Below are 20345 nucleotides of genomic sequence, written 5' to 3' on the forward strand. Positions count from 1 at the left end.
GATGATGTTATTTATAATTTTTTTATTACTCATCAAAAAAATTACCCCAAACTATAAGTAACTCTAAAAGGGAAAAAAGCCAAAATTCTATCCCATGCCTGACCTCAGTCAAATCAGATTTTGCTGTCTGAGCTTCCAATTCTCCATGTGTCACAGTTAAGTAATGTATTACATATTTTACAGTGATAAGATCCAAAACAGAGTGCTATGAGGTGGGCCAAAGTGCCCCATGACATCTAAGTATTATCAAAGATACTTTGTACAAACATATTAACAATACTTGCTTAAAAATCATCCAACAGGTTTATGATGCTAGAGGGTGCTATATATTCACATTCCAAGAGCCACACCATAAACTGTGCTCCTTACCTGCAAGGTGCCAAATGGGTCACTCAGTGCTCCAAGACAAGGGCAGTCTGGTTTGTGACATTCTATTCTTTAGCTTCCCTTTAATGGCTCCTCATAACGCCACATAGGAATGAGGAAAACTGCTTATAATTTTATCTGTTTCCTTTCAAATCACCTACTGAAATAACACTTTTATTCCTGTCACCATACCACTTGGTAATTGGACCCTTAAACTTATATGACATATTAGGATGTGAGGTAACCTCTAAAACATTAGGGTATGCATTTTTTTTTCTTATTACTACATTTGCGGTACAAGAGCTGCTCTGGATACTCTACTCTTCCATGCATGCTACTTTTGGAGGCAAATATAACATGTTCTGTTGCAGAGCTATATTTAACCTCTAGAAAATATAAAAATGGTAGTTAACATATTAAGTAGGATAGCAGCTTTGAGACATAAATCTCAGCTATTTTTTTAAAACTCAAATCTGATTGTGAAAACAGAAAGATCACAAACTCTGAAGTTTACGCTCATTTCAGAAAGCCCACCCATCAACCTCTGAAGGGTAGGCATACATTTCCCTTTCTTGGGAGAGGTATTGGGGTGACACATCCATCTATTCTTAAAATCAGGGAATGACCAAAGCAGCTTTATATAAAGTAACAGGGAATACTTTCTTTTAAATCTATTTCCAAAGGCTTTAATTATAGCCAAACAAAGAAAAACAGTTTCAGGGGTCAAGAAATTGGGACTCTCTTGTCCCCTCCTGGCTTGAGTCAGGAGCTCTGTCCTCTCACTTTCTCTCTAAATAAAAGCCTCTGCCTTGCTCTCCTAAAAAAAAATAAAAAATAAGAGAAACAAATTCAAACACACAAAAAAAGAAATTGAAGTATTAACTGTAATCTATATAAAGCTGTTATTTCCTTTTTATTTACCTTTTATAAAAAGAAGGCAAGTACAAAAAATAAGGTTATGTCAAAGACTGACTTAAAGCATAAACTTCCAGTTTGTTTTAAGGTTAATAAATATTTTGCTAGCTTTATAGTCACCTGAACATCAAGAAATTTGCAAGAATGTGATTCCGTACAGTAAGAACTACATCTACCTGATCCCATAACTGGGTGTGTTTCCAGGCTTTGTCTGGCAGGAGACTGCACTTTTCTTGATATGTATACATTAAATAAAACCTATACACAATCTATTCTTGTTTTGCTCTCTCCATGACTCACACCTTATCCATAAAAACAGCTTTTTAAGATTGTAGGAAATATAATTTTGGCCTTTTAGAAACCAAACACTTTGCTTCTTTACTCAAAATGTAATTAAGTTCTAGTATCGGACTGCCGCAATTTTATCATCAGACAAAATATCAGTGTTTTATTTTTTTCAAATCTTTGACTCTATTAAAATGTAGTAAGAGTTATCAGAAGTTTGTGTGACTACCATAAAAAAAATAATTCAGTTTCCACCAGGCTATTCGTAACGGTTTGTTAGGACACTCCTATTTGATCCAAGTCCATCTGGCCTTAAGCTGTGTTTCACTTCCATCCTTATATCTGCCTGAAGGGTCTTTTTAGGTACAGAGGCAATCTAAATAAAGCAGAAAAATTAATCATTTTTGTTTATGTCTTAAAAGAAAAGCCAGCAGCAAAATGATAGCTACTAACTGAAAGGACCGCAAGCCATGTATCAGTGTCTTAAGTACTTATTTCAGGGTGGTAAATGACAGGTAGAAAAAAGGAGATAAACTCTTCATGGGAACAGTATATTTTCTACATTTCCATTTTGGTTAAGACACAATCTGAACCAGAATTACATCTGTCTAAATGTATACTGCTTGTTACAATGTTCCACAAATACTTCTTGTTTATTGTGCCAGGCACTGTGCTAATAAATGCTTTACGTATCTTATTTCTCTCATTAACACTATGAAGCGGGTGGTACTAACTTAAATGACAGATGGGGAAACTGAGGGAGTCTTAGAGAAATAACTTGTTCAGGGTCACAAAGCCTTCAACAACTTAAGCCCAGGCCATATGACTTTTAGAGCCCATGAGGGTAACCCCTCTGCTAAACTGCTGGGAACCAGACCCTTCATACCATAGGAGGCAAAGGAACTTCTAGTTGTCGTCCAAGGAATGACAGCAAACGCCTCCACATTAGGCCACTTCCCATAAACATAATCCCTGTAATCAGCCAAAACAATCTATGGTCCTAAAAGAAAACACATATTTAATTTCAATCACAGAAAGCTAGGTTCCTTAGCAATAAAATTCCTGAATTATTATTTTCCTTTCTTGTTATAGAAAGGCACTAAGAACAAGTATCTTTATGACACCCAAAGATGAAGAATCAGGAAAACATCAAAAGAAAAACAATATAAAAGGGCTTAAATATTTTGAAATCTTAAACATAACTGCTTCACTTTGTGTTTTCCTCCAGTGTCTGTTTATATGCATACAAATTCCAGTAGTTATAATCACACAGGACAACCTCAATTTTTTCCTTATAGCCACAGTTCTCAAACTGAGCAGCAAGCGTCCTAGGTATCACAGCACCCCAGAATATTACAGGTTTTCAAGGAAAATGCAGTAACACTGGAATACCATGACAACTACTACTCTTAAGTTGTTTTGACTTACTTCATAAACTCTTAGTTAAGATAGCAGAAACTAAGCTCTGTTCTAGGGATGCTGTGAAAAAATTACTAAGACACTTAAAAGCATCATGAATGAAAAAAGTTTGGGAACCTCTGACTTTTAGTAAATATTTTTCCTTCACTGTCACTTTCAAAATCGTATTATTTTTGCAGTGTCATATCTTGTGTTGTTTATGTACAGAATCAGAATTTGTATTGAAACTCCCACAGAGAAGGAATCCCATCTGCAACTATGACATTAGTTGATTATCAACCATGGCTTAGTTAGTTCCAGTGATTGACAGCTCACTTCCCCCTAAGGTAATCTGTTACATAAGTGATCAGTTATCCACTGACTGAAATTCATGCCATAAATGAAGCAGAAATGTACCTCCTTTTAACATGAAGTTAAGATGTTAGACATAAGATATCAAGAAGACAAGTGCTAATATAAGTTAACCTTTTGTGGACTAGCACATTTCCAGTTAATCAAAACAGAGGGTCCTAATTTATCAAGTAAGAATTATGTTTAAATAAGATTTAGCATATAAAGATTACTGTTGTCTGTGCTGTAGATTGGTTCTGTAATCCCCTATAAATCAAAAGTCTGGGAATGTCAAAATGTGATAAACTTTACAGGTAAGCAAGTTCAAACCAACCTCAAAATTCCCTCTCTCATTACATACGCAAGTAAAGTATGTGACTTATAAGAAAGTAAGGGAAGGGACAAGTACCTGAGAGTTGGAGATTTAATGCTCCCTCCGCTTTTGGCATGTCCCGCAGTACTGCATGCATGCTTTTCATACTTTTGGTGCTCTTTATCCCCTCCACTGTTTAGTCAATCTATTCACTTAGAAGATACTTAGAATATCTTTATATGCCAGAGGCTAAAACTAAAGATTGATGGGGACATGTCAAAAGTACTCAGAAGCCAGCATGAAAGGCACAATTTGAGCACCATAATAAAGATAGTAATGAAGAATTCTAACTCACTGACTAAAATAAAACCACATGAACCCATAGAGATATAAATGAACAACTGTGAGAGAAGGGGACTGCTCTACCTTACAACTGATAAATGTAGGAGTAGTGTTAGAATTATAAAATCACCATTTGGTTAACTACCATAATAATATTTGATTCCAGCATGAATCAATGTTGGATCAGTTAGTGTAAGCTAAAACAAGAGGGCTAATGTATCTCCCTACAAAACACTTAATTCCACAGAGAAAAAGAGTAATTTCATAGAACAGAAAGTTGGCAAATACCACTACAACCAAATGATCAAGTATCACCAGTAATGGGACAGACTGACATCAGGTGTCTCCTAATGGGAAATCAATCAACATAAAGAACACACAATCAGAATCAGAATCTAATAAATGAAGAAAGAGTATCAAAGGTCAAATAACTGACCAGTATTTTTTTAATTAAAATATCATTAATATACAATCTTATGATGGTTTCACATAAACAACACTGTGGTTTCACCCTTCATCCATATTATCAAGTCCTTACCCCCTCTATTGCAGCCACTGTCTATCAGCAAAGTAAGGTGCTATAGACTGACCAGTATTTTTTTATGAATACAGACCATGAAAGACAAAAGACTGAAAAACTGGTCTGGATTAAAGGAGACATGACAACTATATCCAACATGTGATCTAAGATTTTCTATGAGATAAAGAGCTACTGAGATAAGGGACAAAATCTGAATAGGGTCTAAACTGAAAAACAGTGTTGTTTCAATGTTAATTTCCCGATTTTGACAGCTGTACTATGGTTATGTAAGAGAAGGTCCATGTTTTTAGGAAATATATACTGAAATATTTAGGGGTAAAGGGGTATCACATTTGTTGCTTGCTCTTAAATGAAAGAGCAAATGTGATAAAATGTTGGTTGGAAGAATCTGGCTGAAGGCTTTATGGGACTTCTTTGACTATTCTTGGAATAATCTGAAATTATCTTAAAAAGTAAAAAAAAAAGGTGAAAAAAATCTTTTTCTATCCTAGATTCAATACTGTAAATATTAACTAAACGGGAGCAGAGAGCTTTGATATCCATTGACTTAATATCCAACTATTCTTCAGGAAACTCAGAGATGTGTGATTTTAACTCTGATGAGGCACTGATCTGAACCTTGTTCTATGGGAGCTAATCACTCAGCTACTGAGCAAGCCTAGCTCACTACATATCACCTGCATCTCATTACAAGTGCTGCAAGTATCAGAAAGAATTTCTAAAATACTTTTATATAAAATAGGCATTAGAGAAAAATATTAGAATAAGTATCAAATGGCGTTAGCTTGTAGAATGAGTGTATGATTCTTAACAAAATGCAAAAATGATTTGGGAGAAAGATAGGAACTTACAGTCATAGAACAAGAACTTACGCAGTCATAAATCGGGGAATTTGCAAAGGTCTTTGGAAGTACCTTCTGGAATGGCAAGGATTGATCTATGTTGCACAAGATATTTTGGTTATTAACTTTTTAATAGTTTAGAGTTGGGCTCAAAAGCCTCCAGCAGGTTCCTATCACATTTAAAATAAAAGATGCTCCTCGGAAGTGACACAGGTTGAGACTGAGTGGTAAGTGGAAGTTAACTAGACAAAAAGAAGTGAGAGTTGAGATGTGTGTGAGCAGTGTGAATGAGAAGAAATATTGATGAAACAACTGAGAGTGAAGGCAAGGTAGCTGGAGACAAGATGGGGAGATAGGTGCAGCAGACCAGAAAAAGCCCAAAGGCCAAGGGGTTTAGGTTTTTATCTTAAGAGCATTCAGAAGCCACTGGACAGTTTTACACAGAAGATGACCATCAGATTTGCTTCTCTTAAAGACAACTTTTAAAAGCATATAGTGGTCCTGATAAGAGATGAAGTGGTTTGGATTACAGCAACATCCATAGAGATGGAGACTAGACATAGTAGATTAGGACCCAGAATCCAGTGCCAGTGTGCACCAAATGCATATGCAGATTCATTTGTAGAAATCTCTCACTGAGAGATAAGGCTATGATGATATGAAAAACCCTGGGAGTTTAACAGTACATTAGTGTGGAAAGGCAGTAGATTAAAGTGGAAAGTGTAAGTCTTGGGTTCAAATCCTGTTGTTATTTAGCTCTGTGCCTTGGGCAAGTTACTTAAATATCTTCTGAGCCTCAATATTCTCAGGTATTAGGCAGTGATAATAAATCCATTTTCAGAGTTGTGATGGTTGAGCCAAATAAAGCATGCAAACTGACAGGAACATTTCCTGACACATAAGAATGAAAAAGAAAAATTAATCCTTCATTAACACTGCCTTACAGTGTAATGCTGTTTTACCAAACCCTTCTATGTAGTTACATGTTTTGGGAAACATGAGGTAACCTAGGCTATAATTCTATCTATGTGATAATGGATATAATAGTACTGCCTTAATTTTATATGTATTACAGCATATTGAAATAATACATTCTCACCTCTTCAAGGGAAGATTCCAAATTCATTCCAAAAGCAACTCCCATTAGTCCAAACAGTGAAAGAGAGAAGGTTCCCATGGTCAACTGTAGATTCAACCTCATCATAACATTACGATGGCTGGAGGGAGAACACCTACTTAGATCAGCAAATTCACTAAGTAATCTATTGAAGACCACATGGATTAAATCTACACTTAAAAAGACATGCTTCCATGTAGTAGTTATAGATGACATAATTTATTCCAAAATGAGTTTCTTAAAAGCTTTACTATTTTATATAAGAATTACTTTATAAAGAATATACTGGTTGTTTTATACCATGCTTTCTTACCTGTCCAGATTGATAAATATAATACTCTGAGAATCATCAATCAGTACCCTAAGTTCCCGAGCTGCATTGGAAAGATCTTCAGCTAATCGGTAGTAGTTTTCCATCAGCAACTCCATCTCTTCTGCATGGTCAATTCCAGTACTGCTCTTTTCACTTAATTAAACGTGGGAGAGAAAGGGATGAAAAGTGCCTATATTCTCTATCCAGAGTTAATATGCCCCCAATATGCACACACATCAAACAGTTACTATCAAAAAACTTCCTGAATTGGAGTATTCAGCTACCAAGGAAAAACACTAGCCTTTGTCTTTTCTATTAGGATTGAGGGCAATCTGTGCATAGCTTTATCAGCTGATCATTAACATTATAAAGATAAGTCAGGGCACAGGGTTCCATCCCTAAATAGGCTCATCAGAGTCACTGTATGGCCCCAACTTGAGGGACTTTCCTGAAAATGCAAGCTACAAATTACAGGAAAATCCAGATTTGTGAATACTAATGAATTATTGCAAATTAGTGTAAATCAGGTAAAACAAAACCAAAAATGAAAGATGAACATACTGAGCATTTCCTTTCCAAGGTAAAGTGTAACACCATTTTCATATATGAAAAAAATATTTTTGAATGATGTCAATACATAGCTACTTTGCCCCCCTTAACTTATACCTTCCATCCTAGCAGGGAGGATAAGTGAGAATGAAGAACTCTGTAAAAGATATTTATATCGTAAATCATATTAGAGACAGACTGTCCTAATAAGCAAAGCAAACAAGAGTTACAAGTGTGTTCAGATTCCTGCTCCTATATCTATCTGCTATAATACCCCCTTTTACCTTAATGTTTCCTTGTTAAAATATAAATAACTAATTTCCCAAAATGCTTAAAAAATATCTATACAGACTGTGGAAACTACATTGTACAAAGGTGTCTATATTAATTTCTCATATCGGTCTACAAAGAAAAATGAAATATTTTAAGTACTTAAAAAGTATACATTTGAGTGTGCACAAGAAGAGTAAATGATTTCTAAATTCATAGAGATAAGAAGTTTTTAAGATGAGCATTTTCATATTACACCAAATTTATAGAAATATGCTGATACCTTACTCATCTTCCTTCATCCCACTCCTTCCCTCCCCCAAGTCATTCCTCTCTACCACTGTACTCTGTAGGTAACTTATATAGGTAGATGTGTAAACCACTCTGGCAGTTAGTCCCTTGAAGATAAAGGTAATGGTGTGCTTATCTTTATGTTTATTATAGGCATGCAGTGTTGTGTAAACAGTATGTATTAAATATATCCTTGTTAAACTGATTTAGATGAATATAGAATGGAGAAATAGTGAAACGATTGGGGATGAAAAGTGCCTATATTCTCTATTCCAGAAAAATGTTAGGTCCCCTATGAAAAATCATCCTGAAGAAGAAAAGACAGAAGATTAATCCAAAGAGAATAAATAACAAAGCATGATTACATACTTACAAGACTTGTGGGTCACTCCATTTTGTTAAACAAAGCTCTTCAAGCAACTCTTCTTCATCCAAGATTTCCAAAATTGACTCTTTGAAAGTTTTAATATCTGTTTCTAATTCTGAAAGACTGTAAGAGTAGTTCTATAGAAATGATCAATAACATAAACTTAAAAACATATCACTACAAGAATGGTGTCTTTTTAGGGTATCTTAACAAGTAGATCCATTTACACATTCACAGTAAACACCAACTTGTAAAAAAAAAATTTCAGTACTGACCAAGCAGATTAAGAATCAATTCCTAAACCAAAAATACATTAAAGAGCCTACTATATAGCCTTTCATGCAAAATAGACTTTCAATGAACATTAATCTGTGTGGCTCTTTTAGCCCCACCTTCCCAGTCTGTTTTCCTATTTTGAAGGCACTAAGAGTAAGTCATTACCATTCAGCAAGACTAGTTGATGTTTTTTAAAAACAGGTAATAATCACACTAATTTTGTATCTGAATTTATGCTAAACATTTCACAGTTAAGACTACTGAAAGATTAAGATATTTGTGTCTATCTCCCAACTTGGTAAATCAGCCATATTTACCTTTTGCCATTTTGTAGTAAGATGTGCAGTTTGCTTCTGTCTACAGAAGAATATTTGGGATCCACTAAAGCTTCCAATGTCTCAAGGATCAGTGGTTCCAAAATGCTAAGTCTTCCCTGCAGACTGTTGATCTAGATAATAACATGGCCTTTCATAAGAATTAAAACAGTCTTCTTACAATACTCATGGTCAGGGAACCTCTGATTAAATATGGAAATCTGTAACAGCTAGGAAGACTGGTAACATTTCACAACGTGGTCATTGCTGGAATGCCTATTCTAGATAATTCAAAACCTCAATCTCCTTGGTTAGAAGGTTAACTATGCATAATGTTGTAAGATTACATTTGTTTGACAAAGAATTAACTCCCAGAAGTCTTACCCCTACAAACCCTTATTATGAAAGGAATGCAGGATTGATTAATTAAAATAAAACCTGGCATTCTGTGGTCAAAACACAAACTTTACATTTGGTAAACAATATCTATGTTCTTTGTAAACAGAATACACAGTATGCCCTCAATATATCCCTGTCATTCCTATAAACAAAACTCTTCTGAAAACCAAAAAGTAACTTGGACTTTAAAAAATAAAATTAGTGTAAGGTCAGAGTATACTTCCCATTATTCAGGTTAATATGAGCATGGTTGATATTCAGCAGATTTGCATTTATATAGCTATACACTACTAGTTAAAATATTGAAATACTTCCTTACTAGTTGGTAAGCAACTGAATTAAGAACTGAATTAAGCTGTAAAATTAATGATATAAATTCCAGCACGTTTATTTCAGCGTGAGCTTCTAAGAGCTTACTCAGCCTGCATATCCGACCATTGTTTGTACCTCTTCCCCTGCTTAGCAACTGTGCTCTAATTAGTCACCATCCCTTTGGCTGGTACTAGTCAGTACTGTCACTTAATTAACCTGAGCAGGGAATGTAGCCATCTCCTACTCTCTCAGTAGAGCAAGGCTGGCAAAAGAGAAGAGTACCAGGTTCACCCAATCCCCATCCATCTCATGTTCCCTTCACTCTCCTCCTCCTCCCATTCTGGCTTGCAGCCAGTTCCTGACAGTACTATCCTAACTACTGGTAGGAGAAAAGATAATGAAGGATTTGTGGGGGCCAGGAAAGCAATAACCATCTTTGTTCAGGGCCTGACAGGATCCCCAGGCACTCAATGACTATCAGTATAATGGGGAATTCATTAGAAGAATTGTACATGATTCCTATTTCAATTTGGGTCTCAAACAGAGGTATCACTTAGCTGGATTTGTATACAGAAAGGATTGTACAAACTAATCAAGGAATGATTTTGAAAGAATTGGAATGATTTGTGCTATAATATTTATCCCAGGTGAGCAATTTTACAATATACATACTATTTAATTTAGAGAATAAAATGGAATACATTTAAAACTTTTTAGATACGTTCATTTATATCATTATCTAGGTTATTTTAAATTACCACCCTTGACCACAGTTATTAAAATTGTACAAAGGATAGCTAACTTGAAATGAGCTTCATTAAACGTCATAGATGACTCTCAGAGACTCTACATACTATGCCTAGAGACTTTAGATCTAATTGATTGGGTCATAAAGTTTAAGAATTAAGTACTTTCTCCATACATCATCCTTAGAGATGTTTTTGTTTTCGGGGGAGGGTGCGGTTAGGGAACGTGCCATTGAACAATACCAAATTGTCTTCCTACTCAATAGTATTTTAAACCCAGAACAAATTCAATAAAGTAAATAAAAACAGGCTTACCCAATATTGCAGGAGTGCTTCTATAGCTCTAAACTCAAAAGGTAAAGGGTATGTAACGAGTTGACCCTCTCCAGCTAACTGTGAAGGGAGTTCCCGGAATAGCCATTGCTCTAAATTTAAATTACGATAATCTAAAATCAGAAGACACTCTGGAGTTATCACAGCTTTCAAATACTGTAAAAAAGCGAGAAAAAAAAACATATGCATATATGCAAGTTGTAGACCTATAGGAAAAAAATAACATTCATAAAATAGGGCTTAATGCTTTATTAAATTTGGATAAAGCCTAAACTAAATCACTCATCATTTGGCTTAAAAAAAAAAACAAGACTCTTTTAAAAAAAAAAGTATCCCTAAAATATATGTAAATCTTGATATATCTAACTCACTTTCAACAGAATTGGAATTAAATCATATTTATTAAGACTTTGGGTAGTCATGAGAAAAACAGGGAATAAAGGAAACAGGGTATCCTAAAAGTCATGTATTCAATAGATTAGAAAAGAATCATGATTAGTTTGGCTGAAATGGGAAAGTTTCCTTTTTAAAATATCACCAAAACATATTAAACTATTTCAAATTATAAAAATAAAACATAACCTTAGTGCTCTAATATGGAACACTATGCAATTAGAAATTTATTCTAAAGAGAAAGAAAGCCTGGCATCTTTTGTTTAGAAGAGTAACATAGAAGGGTAGGCTGTGACCACTGTATTAGTGACATAAAAATTAGAGACTTTATATTCTCCCCAGCATTTTATTATGAAAATTTTTATATGGAAAAGTTGAAAAATTATACAGTGAACATCTGTATACATACCATTTATACAATTAACATTCTGCTAAATTTGCTTTATCACACATTTCTCTCACCATCAAAGAGATACTGTTTTGAAGGGTGGAGCTACTGATAACAAAAGAATGGTTTCTGGAGAAAATCATTTGGAAGACTGCTTTCACTTTTTAAAAAATTCTAGACAAATGGACAAGAACCTGCTATCAAAGACTTCCTTGAAGAAAGCAAGTCTTATGTCTACTTCAGGGACAATATCATTGAGACTTGTGTCTTCTAATCTATTTATGAACACCAAACTTTAGCTCACCAAAATAACATGTTCATATTAATTCTGAATCACTAAGGTAAGTCAAATTGTGTTAGGTGTAGGATGTAGTCAGGGGAGGATGCAATGTATTTTAGAAAGCTTAAAATTTTAGAAAATTTAAATTAGTATTATAAACTCTAAGGATATTCTGGGCTTTTTGGAAGAACAATACTTTCTTGGTAGCTGAAGTTACACTATAATTATGTACAACTTTATACAAATGAAAATGTCTATTATAAACCAAGATTCTCTTTCTTATCATGTCAGAAACTAGAGACTAAATTCAAACAGTGAGAATGGAGACCACAGTCATATATTTTTCCAACATAAAATAGAATGATGTTATGCCTGCTGAGTATATGCATTTAATCCACATTAAATGCATTCTATTCACAATAATGTTATATTATGAAGTATATTGTTTCACAGCTATTTTCATTACAAAATTACTTAAATCTAGATATTGATCAAGGTAGTTAGGAAGTAACTTTTATAGGAGCACAGTGGAGAAATGTATCTGAAATAAAATCATTTACCTCCATTCTCATGATAATCCTATTATTTCTGGTTGTGATGCTCATTAGATGCTGAAACCTCAAATCTCTGGCTTGAAGACCTAATTCTTGATGTAAATCAGTTTTCTTCCTTTCTATAAGACAAGTATTTTCAATAAATATGGTGGGCTAAACCAATAAAGAGTTTAAATTTTTATTTAATTGTACCCCTCCCTCCACTAAGATAATTTTCTATTACCAGAAACAAAAGTTAAAAGGAGTCTTTTTAATATCCATTTTTATCTCAAAAACATACTCAAGCTAAATCTGGTCAAATACTATTCTTCTCCCTTTGTATCCATACTTCATAACGTTTCTCTGTACTTAGAAAGGGACCAGTATCAAAACCACAGCTGTACATTATTAGAACTTACAAGATTAATTTCTAGTTCTAGGAATGTTTAATGTGAATTATACAGAGCTGTTTTCTATTTTTTCTAGCTACATTACCATCCTCAGTATTTTAAATCTGTGAACAGGTAAGTTCAATCTTCACCTTGGAATAATATAAAAATAGGAAAATTAAGTCAGTTCTCACACTAGATTCTCCTACCTGAAAACTAAATTTTATTACCTAAGAGAAAGTGTAACTGATGAAAATACTCCTGAAAATGATCCTGGTTACAGTAATATTTGTACTTATAGCATCAAGCAAAAGCTGAAACCTCAAAAAGAGCTAATTAGAGCTCGAAGGAGAACAATCTCTTAAAGGAGATATTGAGCAAAAAACACAAATTATCTTAGTAGGATCTCAGCAACAGCAGGAACAGGATCATGGGATTGGCAGTGATGGGAGATCTGAAATCTGCACATGAGGTTAGAGAGCAAATAACACTTAGTTTCATTTTTAATGTAACTGTCCATAAGAGCAATCATGGGCAGAGTTCCATCTGACTGCCATCCAGTGGCCTATCCCTCCTGTCTCTGCCACTGCACTGTCAGTAGTATTATGTGATTCTGCTTTAAACATGCTACTGGAATAGATGAATGTGAGTATGAGGGAAGTGAAAGGGACACTAAAGGGAAACAAAAGGGAAAACTGTTTGCTCCAGCTGCACACCAGCCTCTCTTCTCCAAAATATTCCTTTAATAGGAATATTAGGGCAAAAGGGGTTTCTAACAGGAAAAAAAACTCTGGAAGAATACATACAGTCCAATGATGAAGAAAGAGCTCCTTCAACACACCCATAAACACAAAGAATATTCTACGGAAAATCACGATTTCTTGATTTCCATCAGATTCATTCACTCATTGATTAAGAAAGTGATTTAGAAGAAAACTAAACTCACCAAAAGAAGTAACACTTCCCTCTTTGTCAAATTTTGTCTGAAGAGAGATAATAAAAACAAAACATTATTTTCTCCCAAATTACTATGCTATTTATGGGATTATACCACCATGGCATTGTATCTCCCAAATACTGAAATGCAGATATAAACAATAACTGCCCTTCTTTTGGTTAAATTCAGTTATGAGTTAAGGGTTAAAAAATTCCCTTTTCCCCAGATTTCCAAATCTGATCTTGGATTATCTTGGTTCCTCTGCAAATCTGAGAAGGGAATGTCAGTTGTCTTACTAAGCAACATTGCTTATGGTATAAATGCCCAGTGGTTGACAAACTGCACTGGACTGGGAAGACTATAAACCAATTAAGTAGATACCTGGTGGGAGGCTATAGTTTGCTTTACTCCTACTGTGGTGGCTCTAGTAACTGCCCCGTTCCTTCTGGGAGTCCTGGATGTGACTGAGATGATTGCAAGAGATACTGGCATTAGAAAGCGTGGGGATTCTAAGCCAAGGTGGATCTCACACCACCTTTGAGAATATTATCTCCTTGTACCTGAGATGTCACAGAGGGGGCCAGGGAAGCCTGGATAGCTATAAGGACTTCTTCTGAAGTGAAAACACCTGATGCTGTCCTTCTGCATTTCCTATCCTTTGTCTTTCTGAATAGTCTGCGACCAAGTGTGGTTTATCTTGTGAATCTAAGTATCTATTGGAGGCCAATGAAGTTTCTCTGGTGGGCACTGTGGAATCAGTATTTAGAGAAAGCTCTCTTCCAAATGAAGAAAGGACACAATGTAGAAAAAGTACTTATTTCCTGTAAAGCAAAGCAAAGCAAACATTTTCCTGTAATACTTGTTCACAGTCAAGTTTGAAAATGTCAAAAAATATTTAATGAATCACTATGTGCTGTGTTTCACTAATTACTATTAAATACACTTTCAGAAAGACACTCTCTAAAATACAGTTGTAGGTACAAGTCCTGTGTTATTACCATGGGAACATATGTGTGCTGTGTCAAAAACACACAAAAAAACAATATATATTTTAGCTTGCTTCTCATAAGCAAAGATAGATATGAATATATAACGAGTACCCTAAAACATTAGTGTTAAAGGGAAATTCACAATAAAGGAAGCTTCATGTTTTGGGTCATACAGACTAGCTTTTCTCTTTAAATTTATTTCACAAACACATATATCTGCAGCAGAAAATTTGAAAATACAGTAAAATAAAACTAATCACCTGAAATGATAAATTTTAAAGAAACTGATATTTTTCCAAATATCCTTCCAGACTTTATCCCATTAAATATATTCATTTTACACACACTTATTTTGAGTCTACCCTCACTTTCAACTTAACAACACATGTTGAATATTTTTGCATATTTACCTATATCTTTTCCTTTAATGGGATTTTTTCTGATTTAAAAAAGGTCATTCAAACTACCATTTTAAAAAAAGTTTACCTTGTAATGTCACTCACATTTCACAGAACTTAACTCTCATTATTTCATTATTTCAAATAGCACCAACTGATTTGAAGTGTACTTAGTAGACAATGATTTCTGCTACAAAGAACCTTATTTCGAAATTTAATATTTGATTTTGTTTTCGTATTTAACTACACTGGCCAACTCTTCCAGGCCATTGAGTAACAGTGGTAACTTTCACATGTAATTCTGGGGGCTATTCATTTTGTATAGTTTATAAAGAAAAGTTCTTATGTTAATAAGTCTAAATAATAATGATAATGGCTAATAGATACAGAATGATTACATGTGTGAAGCACTACTCTCAAAGGTTTTTACATATAGTACAAGTGAGTTAATTCAAACCTCACAACAATTCCATAAAGTAGGTATTATTATCCCCAGTTTACAGATGAGAAAACTAAGGCAGAAAGATTATCATAACCTGACCACGCCACCCAGTTAATAGTAAGAAGCAGAGCTGAGATCTGAATTTGGGAATGATGGCTCAGAGAAGCACACTTATTTTTTAATTAAGCCTTAAAAAAAAAAATTAGAAGCCTACAAAGAAGTTGCAAGAATATTACAATGAATTCCCTTGTAACTTTCATCTACACTCATCCTTTTTTAACATCTGGCCCTTGTGGCCTTTTTTCACTCTCTTTATGTGTGTGATGCACATTATTCTTGTTATTTTATTTTTTCCTGAATCATTTCAAAGAAAGTTGAAGAAGTCATGACCCTTCAACTCATGCACTCTTAAATACTACACTGTGCTTCATTCAAAATGTTTCTGTGTATATTATTTTTCACAGCACAGGTTCGAGCGCCTCTGTAACTAACAGCCTTCAAGGACTTCTAAATAGATCAGGGGACATTTTGAGTATTCAAGTAGGAAGCTCTGAACTGTGATTTGAACAACCTGATTAGCTAAAAGAACAGTAATTAAAAGAAGGGCTCCACAGTCATTAACAAAGTTTCAAGAGTGCTGCTAAGCAAATCTTGCTGGAATTCAGGTCAACAGCTAAGCAAAACACAAAGACAAAAGGACTTGTAAGTTTAATGATTCATTATAAAACAAAAAATAATATCTTGGCCCACGAGTCCAACCCAGTTAACTTAAGTATGGGAAGTACTTTCTGTAAGTTATCAAATGTACCATACATACTCACCACAGTAAACACGGGGGCTACACTGGCTAAAGTGGCTTGAGAGACATCAGAAGTTCTAGAATGGTACACTTCACCTGAAGAATGAATTAGAGAATTCCCTGTAACCAGACGACTATTTTTCACATATAGTAAGACACAACTCTCACAGTATGTAGAGGTCTTCAGACTATTTTACTGTTTTTTGAAACTTTTTTTCCAAGAGAAAAAATAAGAAACATACTTTTTGTTAATCTTCATATTTGTGATTATATAGGTTTGGTGGAGAATAACTTTTAAAAGAATGGCTTAGATGAGGCAATAGAATAATTCATGGATTCCAACCCCTATGTCCCCTAATTATTATTGATATCTCAAAGCTGGATGAACAATGTACAACACAGTGTTCTGAAAGTACAAGAAAATGTCAATTCTTTTTGCATACTTAAAAAGGCTCTTCATGCAAATTACATTGGTAGATAAATTCTAGGAAACATAAATCACAAATACCACCTAACCTTCCAGAATTCCAGTATCAGGATCCTACAGATTTTACTTCTATGTATTAAATTCTTTTCCACAGTACTTTACAGTGAATACTTATGAAATAACCCAGTGAATTAAGACAAATATTTATGTGAAAATAAATCTCTTTAAAACATTTGATTAGACTGAGTTGAGCTGAGCTCTGAAGTACAAGTAAATTTAATGACTGACAAAGAACACTGTAAAAATACTAAACATAAGTGGAATGGGCAGAAGGTATAAAAATATTACCAATTATTATATGTTTCCAAAGAAATCATGCTGATCCCACAGATGTTGACATATTGCCACTTTTGATTTTATTCCTTCCCATTACAGGCATCTGGATGCATGTAATCTTAGCATCTGAGGTATGTTGTTTCCCTTTTATAAAATACAAATTATAATAGCTGAATAAAAGTAAAAGAACTATATATCAGCATTTCCTAATCAGTTCTAGATTAGATAAAGTATTATCAGGATAGAGATTCTGAATCTCAATGTTTGGCTTTTAACATTACAACTGGTTTCCCAAGTATTACCGAAGGAGAGAGTATGGGATATACAACCCAATTCAGAAAGACTCTCCAGTGAGTGTGGAGAATGAGGTGGTGATGGTGAGTTACTCTGGGATGCTTTTCAGAGTACAACAGAAAATTTATATGAGGACAGTGCAATATTTTTGAGAAGCCATACATTTTAATGTCCTTTGTTTCTAAGCAATATTAGCACCCACATTCTCACACTATGAAAATGTTAATGTATCACCACAAACATTATAATAATAATGTTTCATTATTTGGTGAAAAAAAATACATCACTCTCCCCCCACACCCCCTGAGGCTATTGGTTACATGGTGCTTGAACAGAGATTTTTCTCAGGAGCATCTACCATGAAATCTCAACTTTTCGGCCTCATTTCTAGGTGTCTTCCCATCCCTTACCTGAGCGATGGGACAAATGCAGAAGTGTGTTCATAAGAAAGAGATAGAAGACAGAGAAAAGAAATTAATATTCATAAAAATACTCCAGGTAGATGAACCCAATCTTGACCTCAGAACTACCTTGACGAAAAAGGGTCTAACTCTTGTTAAAAACAAAACAAGGCAAAAAAAACCCCACAACTCTTCTCACAAGAGCACTTAAGCGGGGAGATCTACACCGAGGGGCGGTGAGTAAGGAGGGCTCGGCCGGGAGGTCCCTAGCAGGGCACACTGCACAGCCGCCCTCTGAGGCGGTGGGTCGCAGCGGGGTCTGTGCACCTGTGCAAGTTTGACAGAAAGCAGGGCCGCCCAAGGGCGCGCCGACAGGCCACGGCCTGAACAGTACGCGGGGCGGGGCGGCCACAGCCGAGCCCGGTCTGGCGGCAAGGTCAGAGACCTGAGTTCACTGCAGGACCGGAGGCTGCGGAACGGGGAGGGCAGTACCTTGCAGGCGGAGGTGGGGTCTGCACAGCAGCGCGGCCCGGGTCCTTCCCAGTGGTTTGGCTGGGGTAGTGCATGCGGCAGCAGGGCGGGCCATAGGCGTCAGGCCCAAGGCCAGAGCACACAGGCTGCGCTGAGGCGGCCACAGAGCGCGAGGCAGGAGTCGGGTCAGGCTCTGAAGGCATTCCATGGCGCTGGAGCGAGGAGGAGCCAGTATCGACACCCGAGCCCTTCATGCCGGAAGCTGGCGGTACCAGACGGTGGCGGGTCACAGGGCACTGCGCGACCCACACTAGCGCGAGCTCGCAAGGTACTTCCGCTGCGAACCAGGCATGCGCACGGAGCACGGCGCCCGCATCTTACTTTCCACGCATGCTCGGAAGATGGCTTTGGGGACACTTCTGGGTCCCGTGGCCAATCAGTTTGATTCCCATACCTGTGCGTGTACCGCTAGGAAAGCGGTATGCAGGTATCTCAAAAAACTGAAAATAGAAAAACACGACCCAGTAATTACAATTTTGGCAGTTTACCCGCACAAAACAAAATCACTAATGTGAAAACAAGTATGCGCTCCTATTTACTGCAGCACTTTATACCCTACCCAAGATATGGAAGTAGTCTAAATGTCCATCAATAGCTGAATGAATAAAGATGTGACCCATACATACAATGGAATATTCCTCAGCCATAAAAAGAATGTAATCCTGTCATTTGTGACAACATCCACCAAGGGACCTAAAAGGTATTATCTAAGTGAAGTCAGAGAAAGATAAATACCTTATGATTTCACTTACACGTGGAATCTAAAAAATAAAACAAATGAGCAAACAAAATGAGATAGGGACCATGGGCTTAGACAGAGTAGGGTGAGGGCCTCCGGAAAAAAAACAAAGCAAGAAAATCCATTGTGAGATTTACTTTGGCCTGCTGGGGGCCCAGTTAATTTTTTTGACTTTACCCAGGTGCTGCTTTTCCTCCTCCAGTCCTAATCAAGTGATTTGCAACCTGGGCAATTGATTTAGCAAGCAGGCCCAAACAATTTAGAAAAAACAGGAAAGATTCCATCTTGAAGATAAGATTGCATTTTAAAACCCAGTTAGTTAAAAAAGTAAGTTTCTTAACATACTCTTTAACAAAAAGACAATAACTCAGCCCACCTTGGGAGTAAAGCAGGCAGTCTTGATTGGTATGCTTCCAGACCAGGAAGCTGCTAGACTGGGAGGAAATCAGAGCAGTAAATTTCTTATAAATAACCTGGAAGACTGATAATAAATTTAATGTCTCTTCAAAGATAAACATTTTGTGACCACTTAGCACGTCTGCATCCCTAGTCCTTTGTCTCTTAACCGCCTGTATATTCCCTAGACAATGCACCACCCCAGGGCTCTCTTGTTCCCTCCTGGCATGAGCCAGGAGCTCTGTCCTCTCACTTTATTTCTAAATAAAAGCCTCTCCTTGGCTCTCCTACTTTGAGTGTTTGTGAAGTTCATTCTTTGAGTCCATGAACAAGAATCCCAGCATCAAAAACAAAACATGTAGACACATAAACAGAGAATAGACTGGTGGATGCCAAAAGTGACAGGCAGGGCAAAATAGGTGAATGTGACAAAGAGGTATATAGTCCCAGTTATAAACTCACAGTGATGGAAGTATAGTATAAGGAATACAGTCAATATCTACATATGTTGACAAATGGTAACTACACTTTTCATGATAAGCATTTAGAGATTTACATAATTGTCAAATCACAGTCTTGTATACCTGAAACAAATATAATATTGCATTGCCATGAAAAAGAAAAAAGAATGTTGAGGAATATAAAACTTGAACAAAACACATGAAAATACTTTTTGAACTTTAAAATAAACAAGGAAAGTAAAGGAATAGGCATACGAATTCGGAAATGGAAGTATCCATTACTGGAAAGAAGCATGTAAAGGAAGGAAGGAGATTAGAAACATCTTAATGTCTTCTTTGAAACAGATATAAAAAAATAGATGAACTGCTTTCAGACTTTCTATTTGAAACCAGAGAATATCTATTTTCCATAAATACATCTGATCTAAAATAAGAAGCCACTGTCTTGGTTCTTAAATATAATGGCTATTTAAGTCTTATGGATATTACATTTTATATGTTTTTTGCAGCATATAATAGATGGCAATACAAATAAATTATGTTTTGATTTTCTAAACTTGATTCATGAATTC

General features: G+C 35.7%; 3 protein-coding genes across 3 annotated transcripts in view; 2 read left to right on the forward strand and 1 right to left on the reverse strand.

The window, feature by feature from the left end:
• The window catches only part of GPLD1 (glycosylphosphatidylinositol specific phospholipase D1), a 113756-nt gene extending 105083 nt beyond the window's left edge, over nucleotides 1-8673 (forward strand). Inside the window, exons 27-28 of the transcript XR_008994466.1 lie at nucleotides 8170-8473; nucleotides 8529-8673. The gene's annotated coding sequence lies outside the window, so the exon portion shown is untranslated. The remainder of the gene's footprint in view (nucleotides 1-8169; nucleotides 8474-8528) is intronic.
• On the reverse strand, nucleotides 1-18467 carry MRS2 (magnesium transporter MRS2). Its single transcript, XM_036911664.2, has 11 exons — nucleotides 18139-18467; nucleotides 16211-16284; nucleotides 13570-13606; nucleotides 12262-12374; nucleotides 10623-10796; nucleotides 8854-8984; nucleotides 8267-8383; nucleotides 6784-6936; nucleotides 6453-6570; nucleotides 2453-2566; nucleotides 1-1942 (listed from the first exon to the last, which is right to left on the reverse strand). The coding sequence occupies exons 1-11, from the start codon at nucleotides 18323-18325 to the stop codon at nucleotides 1826-1828; spliced, it is 1335 nt and encodes a 444-aa protein (XP_036767559.2). The 5' UTR covers nucleotides 18326-18467; the 3' UTR covers nucleotides 1-1825.
• LOC118925633 (uncharacterized) overlaps nucleotides 18468-20345 on the forward strand; it is a 21985-nt gene continuing 20107 nt past the window's right edge. Inside the window, exon 1 of the mRNA XM_057493922.1 lies at nucleotides 18468-18604. Within this exon, the coding sequence (XP_057349905.1) occupies nucleotides 18468-18604 (137 nt within the window). The remainder of the gene's footprint in view (nucleotides 18605-20345) is intronic.

This window comes from Manis pentadactyla, chromosome 16 (assembly GCF_030020395.1).
Source record: "Manis pentadactyla isolate mManPen7 chromosome 16, mManPen7.hap1, whole genome shotgun sequence".
Taxonomy (NCBI): Eukaryota; Metazoa; Chordata; class Mammalia; order Pholidota; family Manidae; genus Manis; species Manis pentadactyla.